The sequence below is a fragment of the Astatotilapia calliptera genome, chromosome 9 (genome assembly GCF_964374335.1).
Source record: "Astatotilapia calliptera chromosome 9, fAstCal68.1, whole genome shotgun sequence".
NCBI classification, from domain to species: Eukaryota; Metazoa; Chordata; class Actinopteri; order Cichliformes; family Cichlidae; genus Astatotilapia; species Astatotilapia calliptera.
In genome coordinates this window covers 12,467,330-12,486,090 of record NC_137430.1, presented here as the reverse complement: position 1 = coordinate 12,486,090, position 18,761 = coordinate 12,467,330, and the positions used below count along the sequence as shown (strand labels likewise).

At 41.0% G+C, this 18,761-nt stretch overlaps 2 protein-coding genes across 2 annotated transcripts; one reads left to right on the top strand and one right to left on the bottom strand.

Annotated features, from left to right (window-relative positions):
• The first annotated feature begins 1,595 nt into the window (after window positions 1-1,595).
• Window positions 1,596-4,538, top strand: LOC113029882 (uncharacterized). Its single transcript, XM_080306421.1, has 4 exons — window positions 1,596-2,281; window positions 2,380-2,470; window positions 2,670-2,709; window positions 2,853-4,538. Exons 1-4 carry the CDS (start codon window positions 2,014-2,016, stop codon window positions 3,090-3,092), a joined length of 639 nt encoding a protein of 212 aa, XP_080162547.1. The 5' UTR covers window positions 1,596-2,013; the 3' UTR covers window positions 3,093-4,538.
• Window positions 4,165-17,614, bottom strand: pck2 (phosphoenolpyruvate carboxykinase 2 (mitochondrial)). The gene is made up of 11 exons (XM_026179244.2): window positions 15,939-17,614; window positions 10,266-10,478; window positions 9,980-10,164; window positions 9,025-9,095; window positions 8,697-8,832; window positions 8,400-8,587; window positions 8,077-8,239; window positions 7,784-7,999; window positions 6,567-6,704; window positions 5,820-5,915; window positions 4,165-5,697 (listed from the first exon to the last, which is right to left on the bottom strand). Exons 1-11 carry the CDS (start codon window positions 15,968-15,970, stop codon window positions 5,228-5,230), a joined length of 1,908 nt encoding a protein of 635 aa, XP_026035029.1. The 5' UTR covers window positions 15,971-17,614; the 3' UTR covers window positions 4,165-5,227.
• Between the last annotated feature and the right edge of the window lie 1,147 nt (window positions 17,615-18,761).

Sequence of the window (18,761 nt, the reverse complement as noted above, 5' to 3'; positions counted from 1 at the left end):
GACAGAACAGAATTAACCTTTTTGGATTTATTTATCTAGATGACTGAGCATGCATCCAGACAACTTTGTGTATTTTTACAGTATTGAGAGTGCAAGTCTGAAAACCGAGAGCGAAAACCAGGAGTTATATAAAAATGCAAAGAAGACATTTTTGTGAGTAAAGTACAAAAATCCAGATCAAAACAGGCAGGAGAAAAAAACTGTGGAAAGCTGAGACACAGTCTCTGGGGGAAACGAGCTGCTCTATGTGCAAAAATGTTAATGAGAGAATGAAGAACAGGTTAGTGTGTGAGTGGAGGCTCAGGTCAGGTGAATCTAGAGGCAGGCGGGTGGGACTGGCAGCATCTGAAGTGAGAGCAGAGTGCACAAGGGGAACATAAAAAGCAGACTGACCGACTGAATACAGAAAGGCAGAAAACCAAAAGCACCGCAGGTCTGTTTGCTTTGACATTAAAACATCTAAACACAGAAGTGTTTCACTCACTGTGTTTCTGTTGAAATCACACATTGTCTCTCTCTATAGCTGTGTGATCATTTGGTAAGAAAACATTTTTTATATTTTACTAAATTTTTATATCACACACTTTTAATCTGATTTCAAATACATGTAAATTTTGTATTGCTCTATAAAACAATGCAAGTTCCTGATTTGATCAAACCTTTAAGTGATGTTATATTTTTTTTTCCAGGTGATGAGTTTTGTGACAGTTCAGTCTGTGAACATCATGACAGACATCATGTTACTGAGTCTCCTCTTTATTCCAAGTGAGCCGTCTCATTTCAGGCATTTACAGTCTGACAGATCAGTGCAGATGGAGATACTTTACAAAGTCACACAGTTTATACTAAAGCTGTTGAGAAAAAAGAAACACATCTGCTAAACTTAGTTTATCATAATTATGTTTTTGCTCATGTGTATTTGTGTATTTATCTTTTTTTCCAGGTACTTTGGCTGCTTGTCCTCAAGATTCAAACCTGTTCATCACTGCACCAACAGAGATGGAAGCTCTGAGTGGATCTTGTTTACAAATCCCATGTAACTTTAGTGAAACTGGACCAGTAAAGTTTGACAGCACACAACCTGTTTTTGCAGTGTGGATTAAAAGTCATTTTAAACTTTATCCAGAAAACGTGATCTTCAACAGCAGTGGGACAGTTAACATCTATCCAATGAATATTACAGGAAACCTGAAGGAGAAAAACTGCACCACTCTGTTTTCCAACTTAACCACAACTTATTCAAACACATATTACTTCAGAATTATGAACTGGCCGTTCAGAGCAACAGCTGTTTGTGATCCTCTTAAAATAAAAATTAAAGGTGAGAAAGTTTTCTTTTTATTGTCTAACTAAAATGAGTAATCAGATGCAGCTTTGGGTTAATCAACAGAAAGAACTAAAAGGTCAATTATTACAGAATTCAGTCTGATTATTCTGTATTTATTATTATCCCAGAATGTCTGTACTACCCTAATGATATCACAGAGAGAATCAAATACTACATCTTGTTTGATGTTTGACCGTTTAAAAAACATCAAACAACATTAATGATCCATTTTTTCTTTTCTAACAGAGTAAAAAATTATGATTTTTTTTTTCTACTGTATTTCCTGTATTATCAGTGTGCAAACTGTGTCTGTGATGTGAAACCACAGATTCTCCTTGGAGGCCCAATATTACAATCCAAGGTGATCTGAAGGAGAAGGAGTCTGTCACTATAACCTGCTCAGCTCTCACTCCCTGTCCACACTCCCCTCCTCAACTCACCTGGAATCTCCAACAAGACTCTCACAACAAAACAGAGGAAAACACAGATGGAAGCTTTACAACTAAAATCCAGCAGAACATCACTCTGTCAGACACACGTGATGGAAAGAAGATCAGCTGCTCTGCCAGATATCCTGTGAACCAAGGAAAAGACACCAAGACAGCAGAAACAGAAGAGACTCTCAGTGTTTCATGTAAGACAATCAGAGTTTATTGTTGAACTGAATCCCATCGGACAACATATTTATGTTTTTCTCTCCAGATGCTCCTAAAGACACCTCAGCATCCATCAGTCCATCAGGTTTGGTGTCAGCAGGCAGCTGGGTGAACCTGACCTGCTCCAGCAGAGCCAAACCTCCAGTCAGCAGCTTCACCTGGTTCAAGAAGAGCAGAGATGGAGCTGTGAAAGTATCTGAAGGAGAGATTTACAGCTTCAATGTAACAGATGGAGGAGTTTATTACTGTGTGGCCACTAATGATCTGGGTAATCAGACATCAGCAGAGATTCGTGCTGGTAAAGACAAACCACATCACCAACGTTTTACACACACAACACACATTAAATCATATCTTTGATTACTGTTTAATATCATTCTTTTTTTTTTCTATCAGGACAACAGAATAATGGTTCTTTACCACTGGGTCCACTTCTTGGAGGCATCCTTGGGTTCATCTTACTGATCTGTTTGGTTATCTTGGCTTGGTAAATATCACACATCAAAGCAAGAAACATGATCTGCTTTCCCATCAAGCACAACTTTACTCACATATACACACATATATATATACATATATATATATATACATACATATATATATACACATATATATATACATATATACATACATACAGTATTTAACCTAAAGTTATCTAATATTTAAATGTCACTCATGTCTTCCAGGTGCTTAAAGTCAAAACATGAAACTCAACAACAGACTCAGGTAAGAAAATAAAAAAAAAACAAAAAAAACTAATTGTAGATTACCTGACTGTTCAGGTGATTATTTACAGTAGTACCTGCATCCGTGCAGTCTGCTTACCAGATTTATATGTCACAGAACTTTTTATTTGATTCGTTTTACAGACTGAAGAGCTGGTTGTCGAAGAGTCCACAGGTAAAACAGAAGAAGAGGAAGAAAACATCCACTATGGAGAGATCAACTTCTCCACACTGGGATATGAAGTGCCCTCTGGCTCAATGCAGGACAGAGGACAGCAGCAGGATACGGTGTACGCACAGGTGAAAGTCAACAAGCCAGAAAACAGCTTAACACAGAGTGCTCATGGCCAAGAGGAACTTTATGCTAAAGTGAAGAAAAAATGAGAAGTATCAGTTAACAACCTCTGAACAAAGAAAGAAACGTGGAGCAACGAGTTCACTGAAATAGAACCAATTACTCTGTGCAGTCTGTTTTATGTCCATGCTTCAGTACCATGTTCAGGCAGCCGTTTGCAGAGGATTTCCTGTGTTCACATTAAATCCATGAGCAGAAGCTGCACCAGTCAAGGAACTAGTTGACTGGGCCACACGAGTATTTCTGAAAAGGAGAAACTCAAAACCTCCTCATATTGTATGTGTTTGTTGTAGGACTTCATAATACAGCCCGTACCTTATTACCTAACCCGTTTTATTGCCTCCCGACATTTATTGAATTTCACGTGTACTTTTTTACCAACTAAAAGTACTTCCCGGTAGATACAGTAGAGCAAGGGAAGTAACAGGAGGTTATAAGGGAAGAAAAATATTATTTAGTAAAAATAACCTTTAGGGTATCTTACAGGAATGGACAATGTTCCTCTTATTACATTGTAATGACACAGTATTATCAGAGGTGTAATCTGCATCAGATGTGTTTACAGATGGAGACGGCTTCTAAAGCGAGGAGCTTTGAAGTGCTAAAAGTACGTACCTCAGACCTGACAAGGCTGGAGCCTAAAGGGCCCGACTCTAAATAAAATATATGAAAAACAGCAAATATAAAGACTTGTTACTAGTAACATGGTGTTTTCATAGCTGAATCCTAGTTCTGATACTACTTTCTACGTTTGAATATTTTGCCTGTTATTTTTAGCTCTTCGGTGTGTAACTGAACTGTCAGTTGTAAAGAGTTCTTTGCTATTTTGCATTCAGTTCAGTCCTGTTGAAAAGATGATGTTACCTTTTGTGGTAAGTACTTTTATCACGTCTGAAGTGTATGCATCCAGCGTTATTCATGCTGTTCACAGTTCAGTGACCAAACTTTCTACTTCTCATGTGGTTTTGTCACTTACGTTATCACACTAATGTATCTGTGTTGACATTGTGAGTGTGAAATACTCTGCATGTAATATTTGTCAACATTTTTTTAAGTGTTAGACTTGTGTACTGTGGGGGAAAAAATACACCAGCCATTGTGTCTGCCTTAAAAGAGGTTTATTCATTGCACTGTAATAAAATCCTCGGCGTACAACTTCTACAAATACCTTATAATCTCAGTGACTTGAATTGGTCCAACGTTTCACGTACTGCAAGTAAACGTCGCTTGAAATCAAATCATGCGATTGGCGAGATGAATAATGCATAGTGATCTTTGGCCTCAGTGAAAACCCGCTAAACTTTTCACTTTTGAACAGCTAATGCATTTTTAAGGTTTTTTTTCTTTCATTTTAACATTAAAATGACATTTCATGAGAGCTGGATAATGTATGTGCATTTAGTGTATTTAACACCATCCCCGCCAATGATTAAATAACCGAGCAGTCAGTGTTTCAAATCATGTATAAAACAAAATCCTTTCTTCTGATGTGTACACGTGTATACATATATATTCATATATATATATATATAGACGTGTTTTTATAACAAAACTATTATGGGATGTCTTGAATGATTAGTGATTCATGAGTCAGTCCTGGAAGGGATGTTAAGTGTTAAAAAGTGGTGATAAAAATAATCCTTTAAAATGTTATTTTAATGAATTAAAAATGTTCTGACTGCATCTTCTTTCTAAAAAAAAAAAAAAAAAAATCTTTGGGCTTCAGCCTGTAAACATTTGCAGCCTGAACTCATTATTGTTAAAACTCTTAAAAGGCACCATTGGTTGCACTTCAGTATGATGTTCCACCTACCAACCCAGCAGCAGCCTCAAATGTTATAGCAACAGTGTAAAATGATGTCCAAAAACAGAAGGTGTTGTACTGATAATCTCACATCTCAATTCTCTTTTCAAAGGGACAGGCAGGAGTCACTGAATGCGTTTTCATACACAGGGAAAGTTTGATATTCACATTATTGCTGGTTTTATGACTGAATCCTCAACATAAGATTCATTCTACCCATTTTTTGTTTATTTATTCATTTATAAATTTTTGTGTATGTAAACTCGGGTCACTAGTTCTGATTACACCTTCATGATGTGAATTCTGCTTCCTGAGTACCTCCCTCCCTGCTTCTTTGTTTACTTCCTGTCAGGAGGCTTTTTAATTGTGTACTCTATCCTCCAGTGCCTTGAGCTCAGCCTCCACCTGCGCTGGCAGGTCAGTGCCAACCTGCTGAGTAAAGTAGGCTTTCAATTCCTGGGTCTCCTTCTGCCAGAAAGGCTTGGGCACGTCAAACAGTGCGCCCATATCTACCTTGCTGCCCAGACCTTTAGTGTCGATGGCACCATCTTGTGGCACCCAGCCGATGATGCTCTTTTTGGCTGCCTCGTCCTCTCTCTCTCTGCCGCAGCGTTTAAAGATCCACTCTAGCACGCGGGCGTTCTCACCGAAGCCAGGCCACAGGAAGGCGCCGGTTGCCGGGTCCTTTCTGAACCAGTTGACGTGGAAGATCTTGGGCAGCTGAGTGGGGGCCTTACGGCTCTGCATGCTCAGCCAGTGAGCGAGGTAGTCTCCAAAGTTGTAGCCGAAGAACGGCCGCATGGCGAAGGGGTCGTGCATGATCACCTTGCCTGGAGGGAAAATGGAAAAGCAACTTCCTCATTATTTCATTATGTGAAAAACAGCAAAAGTAAAGAGACCGCTCCGGAGAGTTTCACAGAACTGCATCTCAGAAACATGTGAGGATCCGTACCTTTATGCTCAGCAGCTGCTGTGGCCTCAGACCTCATTGCAGCTCCAATAAATACTCCGTGCTGCCAGTTCAAAGACTCGTAGACCAATGGGACTCCTGACAACATCAACATCATGTGATCAGATTCGGTGCAAGCCTACTTTCTGCTACAAGTTATACTGCGCTCCAATTATTTATTTTTTTAAAAACTTCATGCTGTTGTAATACACTCAAAAGAGAAAATACATCGTACTTCATGAACCATAAACTGCAATCAATGCTTGACTATTTCAAGCACTGCGAGTCCCATCTTGTGTCTCTATTAAAACAGTGACTCCCAACCTTTTAAGTCAATGTACCCACACAGGCCAGACCCATGTACCCGCTTTTATTTACCAATAAGTGTAAACCAGTAAAATACAGAGCCACCATATTCTCTTAATTTACATATGGCATCTTGAGTCAGTATGTACCCCGACTGATCCAACAAAACAGACAGGAGTGTAATATATAATACATCTATAATTTCTCAAAAAAAAAACATTTCATTTCACTAAAGCTGAAAATGTTATTGATGAATGGTAAATGGCCTGTATTTGTATATGCTGTATATTGTATATGTTGTATATTTGTTCATGTTGCCCATGAACATCAAGACTGCACCGTTTCATTTTAAATGTGTTGTGGGTGTTTTTGTGTGGATGAACAGCCAAAATGTGATAATATGAATCCACCGGGGTACAAAGTGTGTTTAAACTTGGCACCAACCTTCTGGCCTCCTCCCACCAAAGATGATGGCATCAATGGGGACACCCTCCTCACTCTCCCACTGGGGGTCAATGATGGGACACTGAGCCGCTGGTGCACAGAAACGGGAGTTGGGGTGGGCGCAAAGTGTTGAGCTTCCTGTGTACAAAGAAGACAAACTGCTTGTTTGTTTGTTTGTTTGTTTGTTAACAGCTCGTGTTTTTAATGTCATGGTTAATGGTTAACTGCGTCTACTCTTGACTCTCGCAGTACTCTTGACCTACCAAAGTCAAGAGTACTGCAACCCCTGGAAAAAAACTGAAAATCTCATGGGGACACCCAATTATAAATCTTCACTCTCAAACAAAGAGAGCCATGCATTTCCTTGAAAACTGCATTAAAAACCTAAACAGAACACGTGTTGTTGCACAGTCATATGCAAAGTAGTATAACACCAATATGCGATCCACCTGCAACTGAGTAATGGTAAAAAATGGTAAATGGCCTGTATTTGTATAGCGCTTTTCTAGTCCCTAAGGACCCACAAACTAGCCGTCTCCTATTACCAGTTTGAATTCACATTTTTTTTATAAATGTGTCACTCTACAGATTTGTGAGTAATTTCAAACTGAATTTCTGAGAGGCTGATGTTGTCCAAGATAAGGACAATGCTGGATAAAACCTCCCACCCACTCCATGGCTTGCTGGCTAATCACAGAAGCACATTCAGTGACAGACCGAGATTACTCAAATACACCACTGAATGACACAGGAAATCTCCCCGTACAACTCCAATACTTACACCCTTTTGCACGTGCTCTACGGTAAAATAACAAATTACGACGTTTCACAGATTAGAGTTAAATATCAATCATATAAATTTAACCTCTGTAATATTCTTGATATTTATAATTGAGCAGTTTGTATACATATATACATTGTGCTATTTCTTAAATTTGTAAACATTGTAGTAAATTGTATTATTTAATTAGTTTAGTCTGTTGCTGTTACTTTCTTGGAGTAACTGTAACCCACATAATAATCTTATTAAAGTATTTTGAATCTGAATGTCAGTTAATACTGCGGCCCACCTGCAGTACCTTTGCAGACCACCAGGGGGCCCGGGAATCACTACTTCCACCCAGTTCTAAATTTGTGACTTTGCTTTGGTTCACCAGCAGATGGTGCTGTATACACTTTGACTGTTAAGTATACTGATACACAACGACTGATGTCACCTTGTTTCCAGGTTTTGCCATGCCAATCTGTGAGCGCCATGTCAGCAGGAGGGGGGTCGAGTCCTTCCCACCACACCCCCCCATCGCTGGTTTCACCAACATTGGTGAACACAGTATTTTTAACAATAGTAGCCATGGCGTAGGGGTTGGTCTTGTTGGAGGTGCCCGGGGCCACGCCAAAGAACCCGTTCTCTGGGTTGATGGCCCTCAGTTTACCTACAGAAAGATTAGAGGGCTTTTTGTAACTACAGATTATTTTTGGATTACTAAAATGAAGTGAGTGCTTCACTCACCTTGGCTGTCAAACTTCATCCAGGCAATGTCGTCGCCTACACACTCAACCTTCCAGCCTGGTAGAGCTGGTTTCATCATGGCCAGGTTGGTTTTACCACAAGCGCTGGGGAAGGCAGCTGCAATGTATCGCTTCACACCCTGAGGACTGGTGATTCCTAGGATCTGAAGAGAGAAGAAAGAGGGAAATATTAATATTAGCAAGAATATAACTCCACGTTTTTAATAAATGTAGAAGGTGTAGGCTTGTAGTGTTAATGTTTTTAATTAAAATAAACCCTCTTTAATTCAGACTCAGGTCATAATCATTACATAGCATTCTAACCAGCATGTGCTCAGCCAGCCAGCCTTCATCTTTGGCGATGCGGGAGGCGATGCGCAGGGCAAAGCACTTTTTCCCAAGGAGAGAGTTCCCTCCATAGCCACTGCCGAAGGAGAGGATCTGCCTGGTGTCGGGCAGGTGGGATATCAGCACCTTTTCTGGGTTGCAGGGCCACGAGTTCACCAGAGGAGCTAGTAGTAAAAAGGAGGGAACAAATAAAAGGCAGGAAAATGTATAAAATGTTGCAAAAACGGATAGAAATTACAAATAAAACTCGATTCAGGCTCTTGAAATCTGCACCTTTGAGAGGTAAAGGTCGCCCCACGGAGTGCTGACAGCGGACAAACTCCACTCCCTCAGCCAGTTTATTGAGAACAGGAGTGCCCATACGCGTCATGATACCCATACTGGCCACAACATACGGGGAGTCCGTCACCTGGAAGAAAAAATAAACTGATTATTACGCTGACCTATAACTTAGGAAGCCCAGTGATTAAAAAAAATAAAAATAAAAAGTACACACAAAATAAATTACAGCAATTCACTGGAAGAAAGCAGCACAGCAGGCTCACGTGTTTACTGCAGGTTTTTGCTGAGTATGAACTAGTGAGAGAACAATAGCTTTTACCTGGACACCATATTTGGTCAGAGCTGAGCCTACGGGACCCATGCTGAAGGGGATCACATACATAGTCCGGCCTACAGTGAGGACACAGATTAAAAACAACACATTGATGCAGTTACTTTAGCTGATGTAGAAAACAAGGTTCAAATCTAAAAGCTGAAGGTCAAGTAGATCAAGCAACAGCACCGATATAGTTAAAGGTTGTAAACACATTTTCCTTGAGATCTTTGTGATAATAATTGGGAGCTATGCAGACTGCATGTCTAATATGATCAATAAGGTACACTTTTCTATACCACAAAGAAAAGTTGTTACACTGGCCAAGAATCCAAGCACACACTAGCTGAAAGAGTACAACATGTTTTTAGTGACCTGCAGGTGTTTAAAGTAGCCCCTCCCCTTATAAATACTTATGGGTCAGCTGCAGGTTAGCACACAGAGTGAGCAAGCAATCACACACCACTATAAAGACTAAAAAGCCCTAAACAATAAATAAATATATATGGATCACAGATGTTCGCCTATTACCTCACAGAATAATGACTGTTTCTCGAAGCTCACCTAAACCTTGAGGTTAAGGTGTGTACCTAAAAGCAGGATTTATAACACTGCAACAAACGTGGAAGCTAATCCTGTTCTAACAGGCAACAAACTCAACAGTGACAAGAAGAAAAAAAAACTGAAGCAGGCCTCACAATATATATATATTTTTTTAAAAACACCTCAGCTTATTTAAAGTTCCTGATGTTAAGTTGCTTTTAAAATCCTTCCTGTTTTTTAAAACCATTTTTCAAACTATTCTTAAAACATTTTATTAGCATTAAAATGAAAATATCCCTTTTTAAATAGAATCCTTTAACGAGGTGAACGTGACAGTCAATTAAAACAGAGGAAAGGTGAAAATGCTCGGTCTCCTGGCAACAATGAACAAACATTTGACTTCCGTCCAATTACGTACCGGCCATGCTGCCAGGGAAACGCTCCTCTCTGGCTTTCTGCCAGTCAGACTCACTCATCCAGCTACCCAGCTGGCTTTTCACCCCTGCAGCAGGGATGGGGATCGTGTCTCTCTTCTTCTTGGTCACTATCACAGTCTTGCTCTCCACTCGGGCCACATCTTTTGGGTCTGTACGTGCCAACCAACTGCCAAATAAAACGTTTATTATTGAAAGCTCTCACAGCATGTTTCCAAATAACTACTTTAGGTGATTGCTTTGTTTTGTATGCTGTTCCATTATCTTTACCAGTTCTCATATTTGGGAAGCTTCTTGACCATGCCATCCCTCTCCAGACCTGCCAGGATGTTGGCCGTCTCTTCCGGCGTCCCAGTCACCACGTGTACATTGGTAGGCTTACACTCCTCCACAGCCCCCTTCACAAAGTCGGCCACCGCGGGTGGCAGCGACGGGATTGAGGCCAGAGATCGAACCCCGACGCTCGCCCCGAAACCACCCTTCCTGAAAGAGAAGGACAATTTAAAATCACTCTACTGGCGACTAGAAGAAAAATCAAACAAAACAGACTAAGCACAACTCCAACCTGAAGAGATCAGAACTTCTTTAACAATAGTATTTGTTGGACTGAAATCCAATGTTTTTTCTTTTGCCATACAACGCATAAAATAAATAACTGACCAAGCTTAGAGCAGTGAATTTGCCAGGGGACAGCTGAGAGACATATCTATAAAGCAGTCAAACGTCTTCCTTCTTTCATTCTTTAGAGTAAATTCCTGCAAAAACCTGCCACAAGAGACTAATACAAGGCGAGTCTCCTCATGTAATCTAGCTATTCATCCATTTTCTTCCGCTTACCCAATTAATGATCCAGGGGATGGGGGCGAACTACAGTGGTCCCTCGCTATATCCCGGTTAACCTTTCACAGCCTCCCTGTTTTGCGGGTTTTTTTGTGTGTGCAATTTTGCATGCTTTTTTTTGTAACAGTGCATTGTGTTCTGCGTCCTGATTGGCTGTAGACCATTGTCAATTAATCTCCATGTCTGTGTCTCCTGTACAGTACAGAATACGTTCAGCTTGTCAAGTTTACATAAATCTTCTATGGCTAGTAGTGTGACTCTGAAGTGCTGTACTGTATGTTTGTATGTTTTCTCCCAAACAAACACAACAATGTCAACAAAACATTTTGCACCGTCAAAGGCGCCTGCAGTAGCACCCAAAAAGGCAGAGGAAGATGCTAACCATCCCACAAAAAGTTGGACTTCTGGACATGCTAAAGGAAGGTAGAAGTTAGCGTACCAGATGATGAGGCGCATTAAGCGAAACAAAACAGTCAGACATTTCAAACTTTACTCAACTCATTCTTCTTCCTTTCTCTACTTAATTTCCCTTAAGGATCAATAAAGTATTCTGATTCTGATTCCGTACTATTGATTCATTAATGCTGAATTCTCTCACAGCTGCTCTATTCCCATGTTCTGGACCAGAAAACAATTTTTGATCTTTGGTTTCATTCTATAATACTGGATAGGGCTGGGCCATATTATACCGTTTACGGTAATACCGGTACAATGTCAGGCAGCGATAAGAAAATGAAATATCACGATAGAATATGGGTAAAACGCGCATGCGCAGTGCCTTTGTTTTCATACGCACATGGCCGAAAAAGCATGGCGGCAACGGAGAATGAGAAGGGAGAAAGCGGATCGTTGAGTGAAATGGATGAACCAGAATTAGTTTGTAAAAATGGTGCCACTGCAGTGATGCGGAACTAGTTTGGTGTTTGTCCGTCAGTTTCCGCGCAGAAACAATGGGTAGGATGGTTTGTCAGGTAGGATGGATTCCCAGAACACCGTATTTGTTGGACTAAGGTGCTTGTAAATCTGGGAGTAATCTGGGTCCTAAACTCTGTCCGTTTCATGTCCCAAAGTCAAACGAACACTGCAGCATCACTGAGAGAAAAACTGTCTAGATTCTTTCATCTTTAATAAAACGTTCCGCTTTGCTGCTTTACCAGATGTAACTATGAAGTTTAACATCCAGGCATCCATGAAAACAGAATTTATTACACTTAACGGAGTTAGAAGCAAGCAGGAAGTTAGCTCGCTAGTTTCGCTAGTTACCTAAGCATGACATAGCATGTTCTAACTAAGATTTCTGAAAAAATTCAAACATAAAGCTCTGCTATCACTTCCAACATAAATGAAGACAGGAAACTAAACAGCAGTGACGTTTGTTGTGTTACTGAAGTTGGGCTAGCTGGTATATAATGATGTGCTACGTGATCGCTAGCGACACAGCTATGTTAGCATAACATAAACAGTGAAGCTGGAGGATGAACACTAACACTTTTCCACTTGATAAAAGTTAACGTTAAGGTTCCTGATGGTTAGAGACAAATGCAATCGCATGGCAGGATGCTGTAAACGGACCAAACTTCAGTCAGGAGAATAACTGAGATAATCCATCCACAATACGAGGTTAGTCATTAATATACTGCAACAACATGGGAATAGAGCAGCTGTTATAGAATACAGCATTAATGAATCAATGGTACAGAAGTGGAGGAAGCAAGAAGAATGAGTTGAATAAAGTTTGATTTATCTGAGTGCTTTGTTTCGCTTAACGTGCCTTATGATCCCGTGCACCTTATGGTCTGAAAATTACATATTTGACTTTTTTATTTGACACACCGCAGTATAATGTTGCAAAGCACCTCTTTTTAACTTCAGTGGATATTATACATGGTTATACTCAGGATATGTCAGCCCATTTCTACTTGAAATGCCTTTTGGTTAAACTTTCAAAATAACTCCCGCCATAAATGAGGGGCCGCTGTATTCCAGATGTTACAGGGAGTAAGATAGATGACGTGTCCAGGGTGTACACCATTTATCACAGGGCTAACACAAAGAGACAAACAACCGTTCACGTTCACATTCACACCAATGGCCAATGTAGAATGAACAGTTAACCCAAACTCGTGTCTTTGGACTGAGATGTGGGGAGAACATGCAAAAGCCTGGATTTTTTGCCAGGGCCTTCTTGCTATGACGCAATTGTGCCACAATACCACAGTGCCCTCCCAGTCTAAATGTACCAAATGCTGCAGTGCATTGTAAATGTACAGACAGGTGTCCTTGTTGTTTGATGTTTGACAGTAATACTGAAGTGTGTGGTGCTCTTTGTCTGTTGGCAGCATTTTTAAATATTTGTTGTTGTTTCTGGTCTTCAGTCACTCCGTACGGCCCCCTCAGAAACAACTTGTTTTTTTGTTTTTATTTTTATGTATAACCTTTAGTATCTTCATGTATGACATTTTTCCAAGATGTAACCTTTAAAGGACACAGGATGGTTTCAAATATGACACTTGAAAAAAAGCAAGTTAAAAAGTGTCAAAGTTTAATCCACCTTATTGTACTTAGAGTGCCACAGACAAGCTAAAACACCTTTTAAAGCCTCAAAGTATCACTTTGCGGCAGCAGTGATAATGAGGTGTCTTTGTTGTTGTTATTAGAGAAACCTAAAAGCCTCAAGCTGACCTTTCCACATATGCTGAGAGGTCTGTGGGTGGGTGCAGGGCCCTCTGTTTGTTAGCAGCTTGATATTCACAAACATAAGCCACTGAGAGTCATCATGTATGCAGTTACAACACAAGCCTATGGGTGTCTGCATGCGTGTCCCTTGCCTGTCTCTGACAATAGAACACACAATGCATGTGCTTTGTGTCTGTGGACACTATGGCTGAACCCCATGACCTCTTTAGAAAAAAGTGAAATTCGTGTTCTTTATGGTCGCATGAGAGGCCCGTTTTTTTAAAAGGAGCAGCTAATAACTGCCAAAACAAATCACACACATTCACTTTGTTTCAAAGATCAATACATGAAGTCAGCTGCAGGCACGTGGCTCCAATTGGCAGCAGTCGGTGGTTCATTATACATACATCCTGTACACACACACACGCACGCACACATGTGCTCGCTTTCACTGATGCATGCACACATACACATTAGTCTGGTCTGAATGTACAAAGGGTGTGAGCAGCAGGCACAACAAGAAGTTCAAGATGAGCAAGGCATCACATGACCCAGCAGTGTGAAGGCACAGAGCTGAGGAGTAAGAACTACTGTCACACTCAAGGCCAACTTTAAAGCAGCTTTCAGACACAGTGCGTTAGGTCTGTAGCTGACTTTTCAACTGAATTTACATTTTCTTACCAGTAAACTGTACCCACAGTTTGGAGCAGCTGCAGCTCATTTGGTGTATTTGAGAAAGACACTAAACCCGTTTCTTGACGAGATAATCATCTACAAACAACACTGTGTCTGCAGCTTTTGACTGATTGGCTGTCGTTCTATTGGGCAACAAGGCTGTGGCTCTACAGCAACGGTAACAGACAACTATTATTTGACCTTTGACCCAAAAATGACGACACTTTGTTTAGGCTTATCTGTGACTTCCGATAAACCGGTCCCTTTGGTCAGCTCTGCAGACTTTTAGACCCTTTACCCCCTCCACAGTAAATCAATTACCTATGCTCCAAAACATCATCATTGTCACACTGCTGATGATAATTAACAAGGGTGGTGCTGAATATTATCTCCAGTGTGACTGAGATTAGGATGAGCTGGATTGAATTTGAAGTGAATTAAACACGAGCAAATGTTTTAACTGTTCATTTTCTTGCTAAGGAACTCATGGGAGCTGGGAGAAGAGATTAGCAGCTTTGCTTTTCTTTGTCTGCAACAGAGAAACTGTGATATTTTTACATTTTTTTAGAAATCCTGTAAAGACTTTGATGACTCATCCAACTTTCCCTGCAGTCAACCATCTGATTATGCCACGTCTTTGCCTCCTGCTTGGTATATTGTTGCATAGATTTATCCAGACATAAGCCATCAAGGGAACAACTATTCAGCAGGACCTGGTCTAATGTTTAAGGATTAATATTTTTCCGACCAAACACTTTCAAAGAACTCATCACTAAGCTCTGTTATTGATTATCCTAGATAAACAACTTGTTCCCCTAACACACCTCCAAGTGAGTAAGCCAATCCTCACACACCACAGGCCGACACGCCTACAGTCCACCTTCAAAGCCCTGACAGATCCTGGTCAAAGGCCTCTTTAAGGAGGAGTCTAATCGTCAAGCAAAGACAAGCCAGCACATCACTTCAAGGAGCATGCACACATGCTGCATGCATTAGTACTCCTCCTACTGTGGTGAATACACAGTAAAATACTCTGGGACATGCCTCCGGGCATGAGCAATCTCTCAAGTGGAAATACAAACAAAATCCACAGGTCACTGAGTCACTAATTCACCCACTCTCTAACATGCATCCATGATAGCACAATAAATGCGCAAACACACACACAATGTCATCGAGTGCTCACTTTCAGTCTTGTGTGATGTTGGCTTATCACAAATCCTGGAGGGGTAAAAGCAGCAAAGTTTAGATGGCAAATTATCCTGATGTGTTCCTTCAGTCATAAAGACATGAAATTATATTTGTGTCATGAGTGCCAGCAAATAACTTCATTATCCAGTATCAACTATCAGGTCAAACGACATTTTTCAGCAGGTAACAGAACAGCTGTCAAACAGGAAGAGTCACAGTAAGGTGAAACTGTTTCCAGGAACTCCTTAGAATAGTAGAATAGTTTGGGAATATGTAAATCTGTTACAATAAATGAAGACTGCTACAGTGTCTAAACTCTTACTTCAAAATGGTCTCTTTTTTAGTTTTCATACAAAAAATGGTCTTAACGAATTCAGTTTTCATGCTTAGTGTCATTTTCTTTTCAAAATAAAAGCATCGAAAATACAGTGAAGGGGTGACTGTTGCCCGCGCGTTTATCGTAACCTAAACAGCAAGCAAAACACTTTTAAAACAAAAGAAGAAGAATAAAGCAGACACACATTTAAATCGCAGAAACACTAGAAAGCCGCGATAACCCACCTTCGTATGACTCCCAGTAAAAGGCACGACATCTTTGGTTTAAAAGTTAAACTAGCTTATATTTAAAAAAAAAAAATCACAGTGTAAAAAGGCACATAAAAGCTAGCTGAGAGGGAGACACGAGGAGCAGCAGTCGCTAGAGTCGGTCAGAGCTCATATCTGTACGTGCACTGAGGGGACCTTGCACTTTGCTCAACGTGTACATTTACACGGAGACACCTCCACACCGGCAAACTGGATGTCCCCGCGAGTCCTCCGCCCGTCTGCCGCTTTGTACACTCAACTGTGACCGGCCGACTCACATCTGGGGGAGGCGCTTCCTCTGGAACAATTAAATATCCTATAGGTTACTTCTGTCGTGCCCATTTATGTTCGGCTGCTGTTTTGTCCCCCCTCCTGGATGATGCAAGTTTTCACAGTGCTTGAGTACAAACAGGCACGGAGTACCAGCGTGGAGGGGAGTAACCGGAAGTTCGAGCGAGGGCGCGGAAATACATTCTCACCGATTCTCACTTCGTTTAGATGGGAGCGCAAGACTTATGGAAAGGATGTAAACCACGGGTGGCAAACATACGGACCGCGAGCCAGAATCGGCCCGGTCAAGACTCCAATCCGGCCAATTGGAGGAGTTTGGAAAATTTGATGCAGAACATACATTTTTGAATTTTAACTGTATTTTCACAAGTTTAACAGTTTTCCCCACTGATAAATACCTCCACCATGTCCATTCATACTACAAAAGTAATTACTAATAGATTTATTACATATTTATTTCACAAAGAGTGATGCTGGCATATTTCATTCATTTAATAAAGCAGTATTTGTTTATCACAAATCAAATCACTTTTTATTGTCACATCACATGTGCAGGCACACTGGCACAGCACATGCAAGTGAAATTCTTGTGTGCGAGCCCCACAAGCAACAGAGATGTGCAAAACACAACAACACAAACGAGCAAAATACAAGAATGGCCAACCTGAAACTAATAAATATATGTACAATATATAATAGTGTATGCATTTCTGGATGTGTATACTAAATGTTTTTCTACGTGTGTGTGTGTGTGTGTGTGTGTGTGTGTGTGTGTGTGTGTGTGTGTGTGTGTGTGTGTGTGTGTGTGTGTGTGTGTGTGTGTGTGTGTGTGTGTGTGAATACACATTTTTACAAATTAAATAGTAAACAATAATAAAATAAAATATATAAAATATACAGAGTGAGACATGTGCAAAACAGTGGCATTACTGTACGGTATGTAGTGCATAATGTTGAAGTTCCAGTAGTGAAGCTGAGGTGTCTATGAAGTGTTCAGCAGTCTGATGGCCTGATGGAAGAAGCTGTCTCTCAGTCTGCTGGTACGGGACCCGATGCTGCAGAACCTCCTTCCTGATGGAAGTAGTCTGAACAGTTTATGGCTGGGGTGACTGGAGTCCTTGATGATCCTCCCCGCTTTCCTCAGGCACCGCTTCCTGTAGATGTCTTGGAGGGAGGGAAGCTCACCTCCAATTATCCGTTCAGAGCACCGCACTACTCGCTGGAGAGCTTTGCAGTTGTAGGCGGTGCTGTTGCCATACCAGGTGGTGATGCATCCAGTGAGGATGCTCTCAATGGCACAGTGATAGAAGGTCCTGAGGATGCGGGGGCTCATGCCGAATCTTTTCAGTCTCCTGAGAAAGAAGAGGCGCTGCTGCGCCTTCTTCACTGTTTTGTTTGTGTGTACTGACCACGTAAGATCCTCAGCCAGATGTACACCAAGGAACCGGAAGCTGCTCACTCTCTCCACAGCAGCGCTGCTGATGGTGATGGGGGTGTGTACTTCTCTGCACCTCTATCTATCACGTAGATAAACTGAGATGTACTATTGAAATTGTGCTTCTTCTTGTTATATTAACGTAATTGATTTGGTTTGTATCCAAATTTCTGTACACTGACAGAACATAAGATCAGCATGAGCTGTATGTGGCCCACCATGTAAAATGAGTTTCACATTCCTGGTGTAAACCTGTGGAAGTAGCCTACACAAAACTGAGAATGAAAACTGAAAACAACATAAAGAAAAACAACTGCAGAACGCCCTAAAGGTAAACTGCTGATGCTGGAAATAGGTTTCAAGTGACAGCTCATTTCTCACGAGGCCAGGCACCTTTAGTTTTCCTACATATACAGTGGGGCAAAAAAGTATTTAGTCAGCCACCGATTGTGCAAGTTCCCCCACTTAAAATGATGACAGAGGTCAGTAATTTGCACCAGAGGTACACTTCAACTGTGAGAGACAGAATGTGAAAAAAAAATCCATGAATTCACATGGTAGGATTTGTAAAGAATTTATTCGTAAATCAGGGTGGAAAATAAGTATTTGGTCACCTCAAACAAGGAAAATCTCTGGCTCTCACAGACCTGTAACGTCTTCTGTAAGAAGCTTTTCTGTCCCCCACTCGTTACCTGTATGAATGGCACCTGTTTGAACTCATCATCTGTATAAAAGACACCTGTCCACAGCCTCAAACAGTCAGACTCCAAACTCCGCCATGGCCAAGACCAAAGAGCTTTCGAAGGACACCAGGAAAAGTATTGTAGACCTGCACCAGACTGGGAAGAGTGAATCTACAATAGGCAAGCAGCTTGGTGTGAAAAAATCAACTGTGGGAGCAATCATCAGAAAATGGAAGACATACAAGACCACTGATAATCTCCCTCGATCTGGGGCTCCACGCAAGATCTCATCCCGTGGGGTCAAAATGATCATGAGAACGGTGAGCAAAGATCCCAGAACCACACGGGGGGACCTGGTGAATGACCTGCAGAGAGCTGGGACCAAAGTAA

Excerpts from the sequence above, each read along its gene's own strand:
- LOC113029882 (XM_080306421.1), top strand. The coding sequence starts at position 2,014 with ATGTTTTTCTCTCCAGATGCTCCTAAAGACACCTCAGCATCCATCAGT. Across the intron at positions 2,282-2,379 it reads ATCAGCAGAGATTCGTGCTG|GACAACAGAATAATGGTTCT; the intron begins GTAAAGACAAAC and ends TTTTTCTATCAG. Across the intron at positions 2,471-2,669 it reads TGTTTGGTTATCTTGGCTTG|GTGCTTAAAGTCAAAACATG; the intron begins GTAAATATCACA and ends CATGTCTTCCAG.
- pck2 (XM_026179244.2), bottom strand. The coding sequence starts at position 15,970 with ATGTCGTGCCTTTTACTGGGAGTCATACGAAG. Across the intron at positions 9,096-9,979 it reads TTTCCCTGGCAGCATGGCCG|GCCGGACTATGTATGTGATC; the intron begins GTACGTAATTGG and ends TCCTCACTGTAG. Across the intron at positions 8,240-8,399 it reads GGCTGGCTGAGCACATGCTG|ATCCTAGGAATCACCAGTCC; the intron begins GTTAGAATGCTA and ends TTCTCTCTTCAG.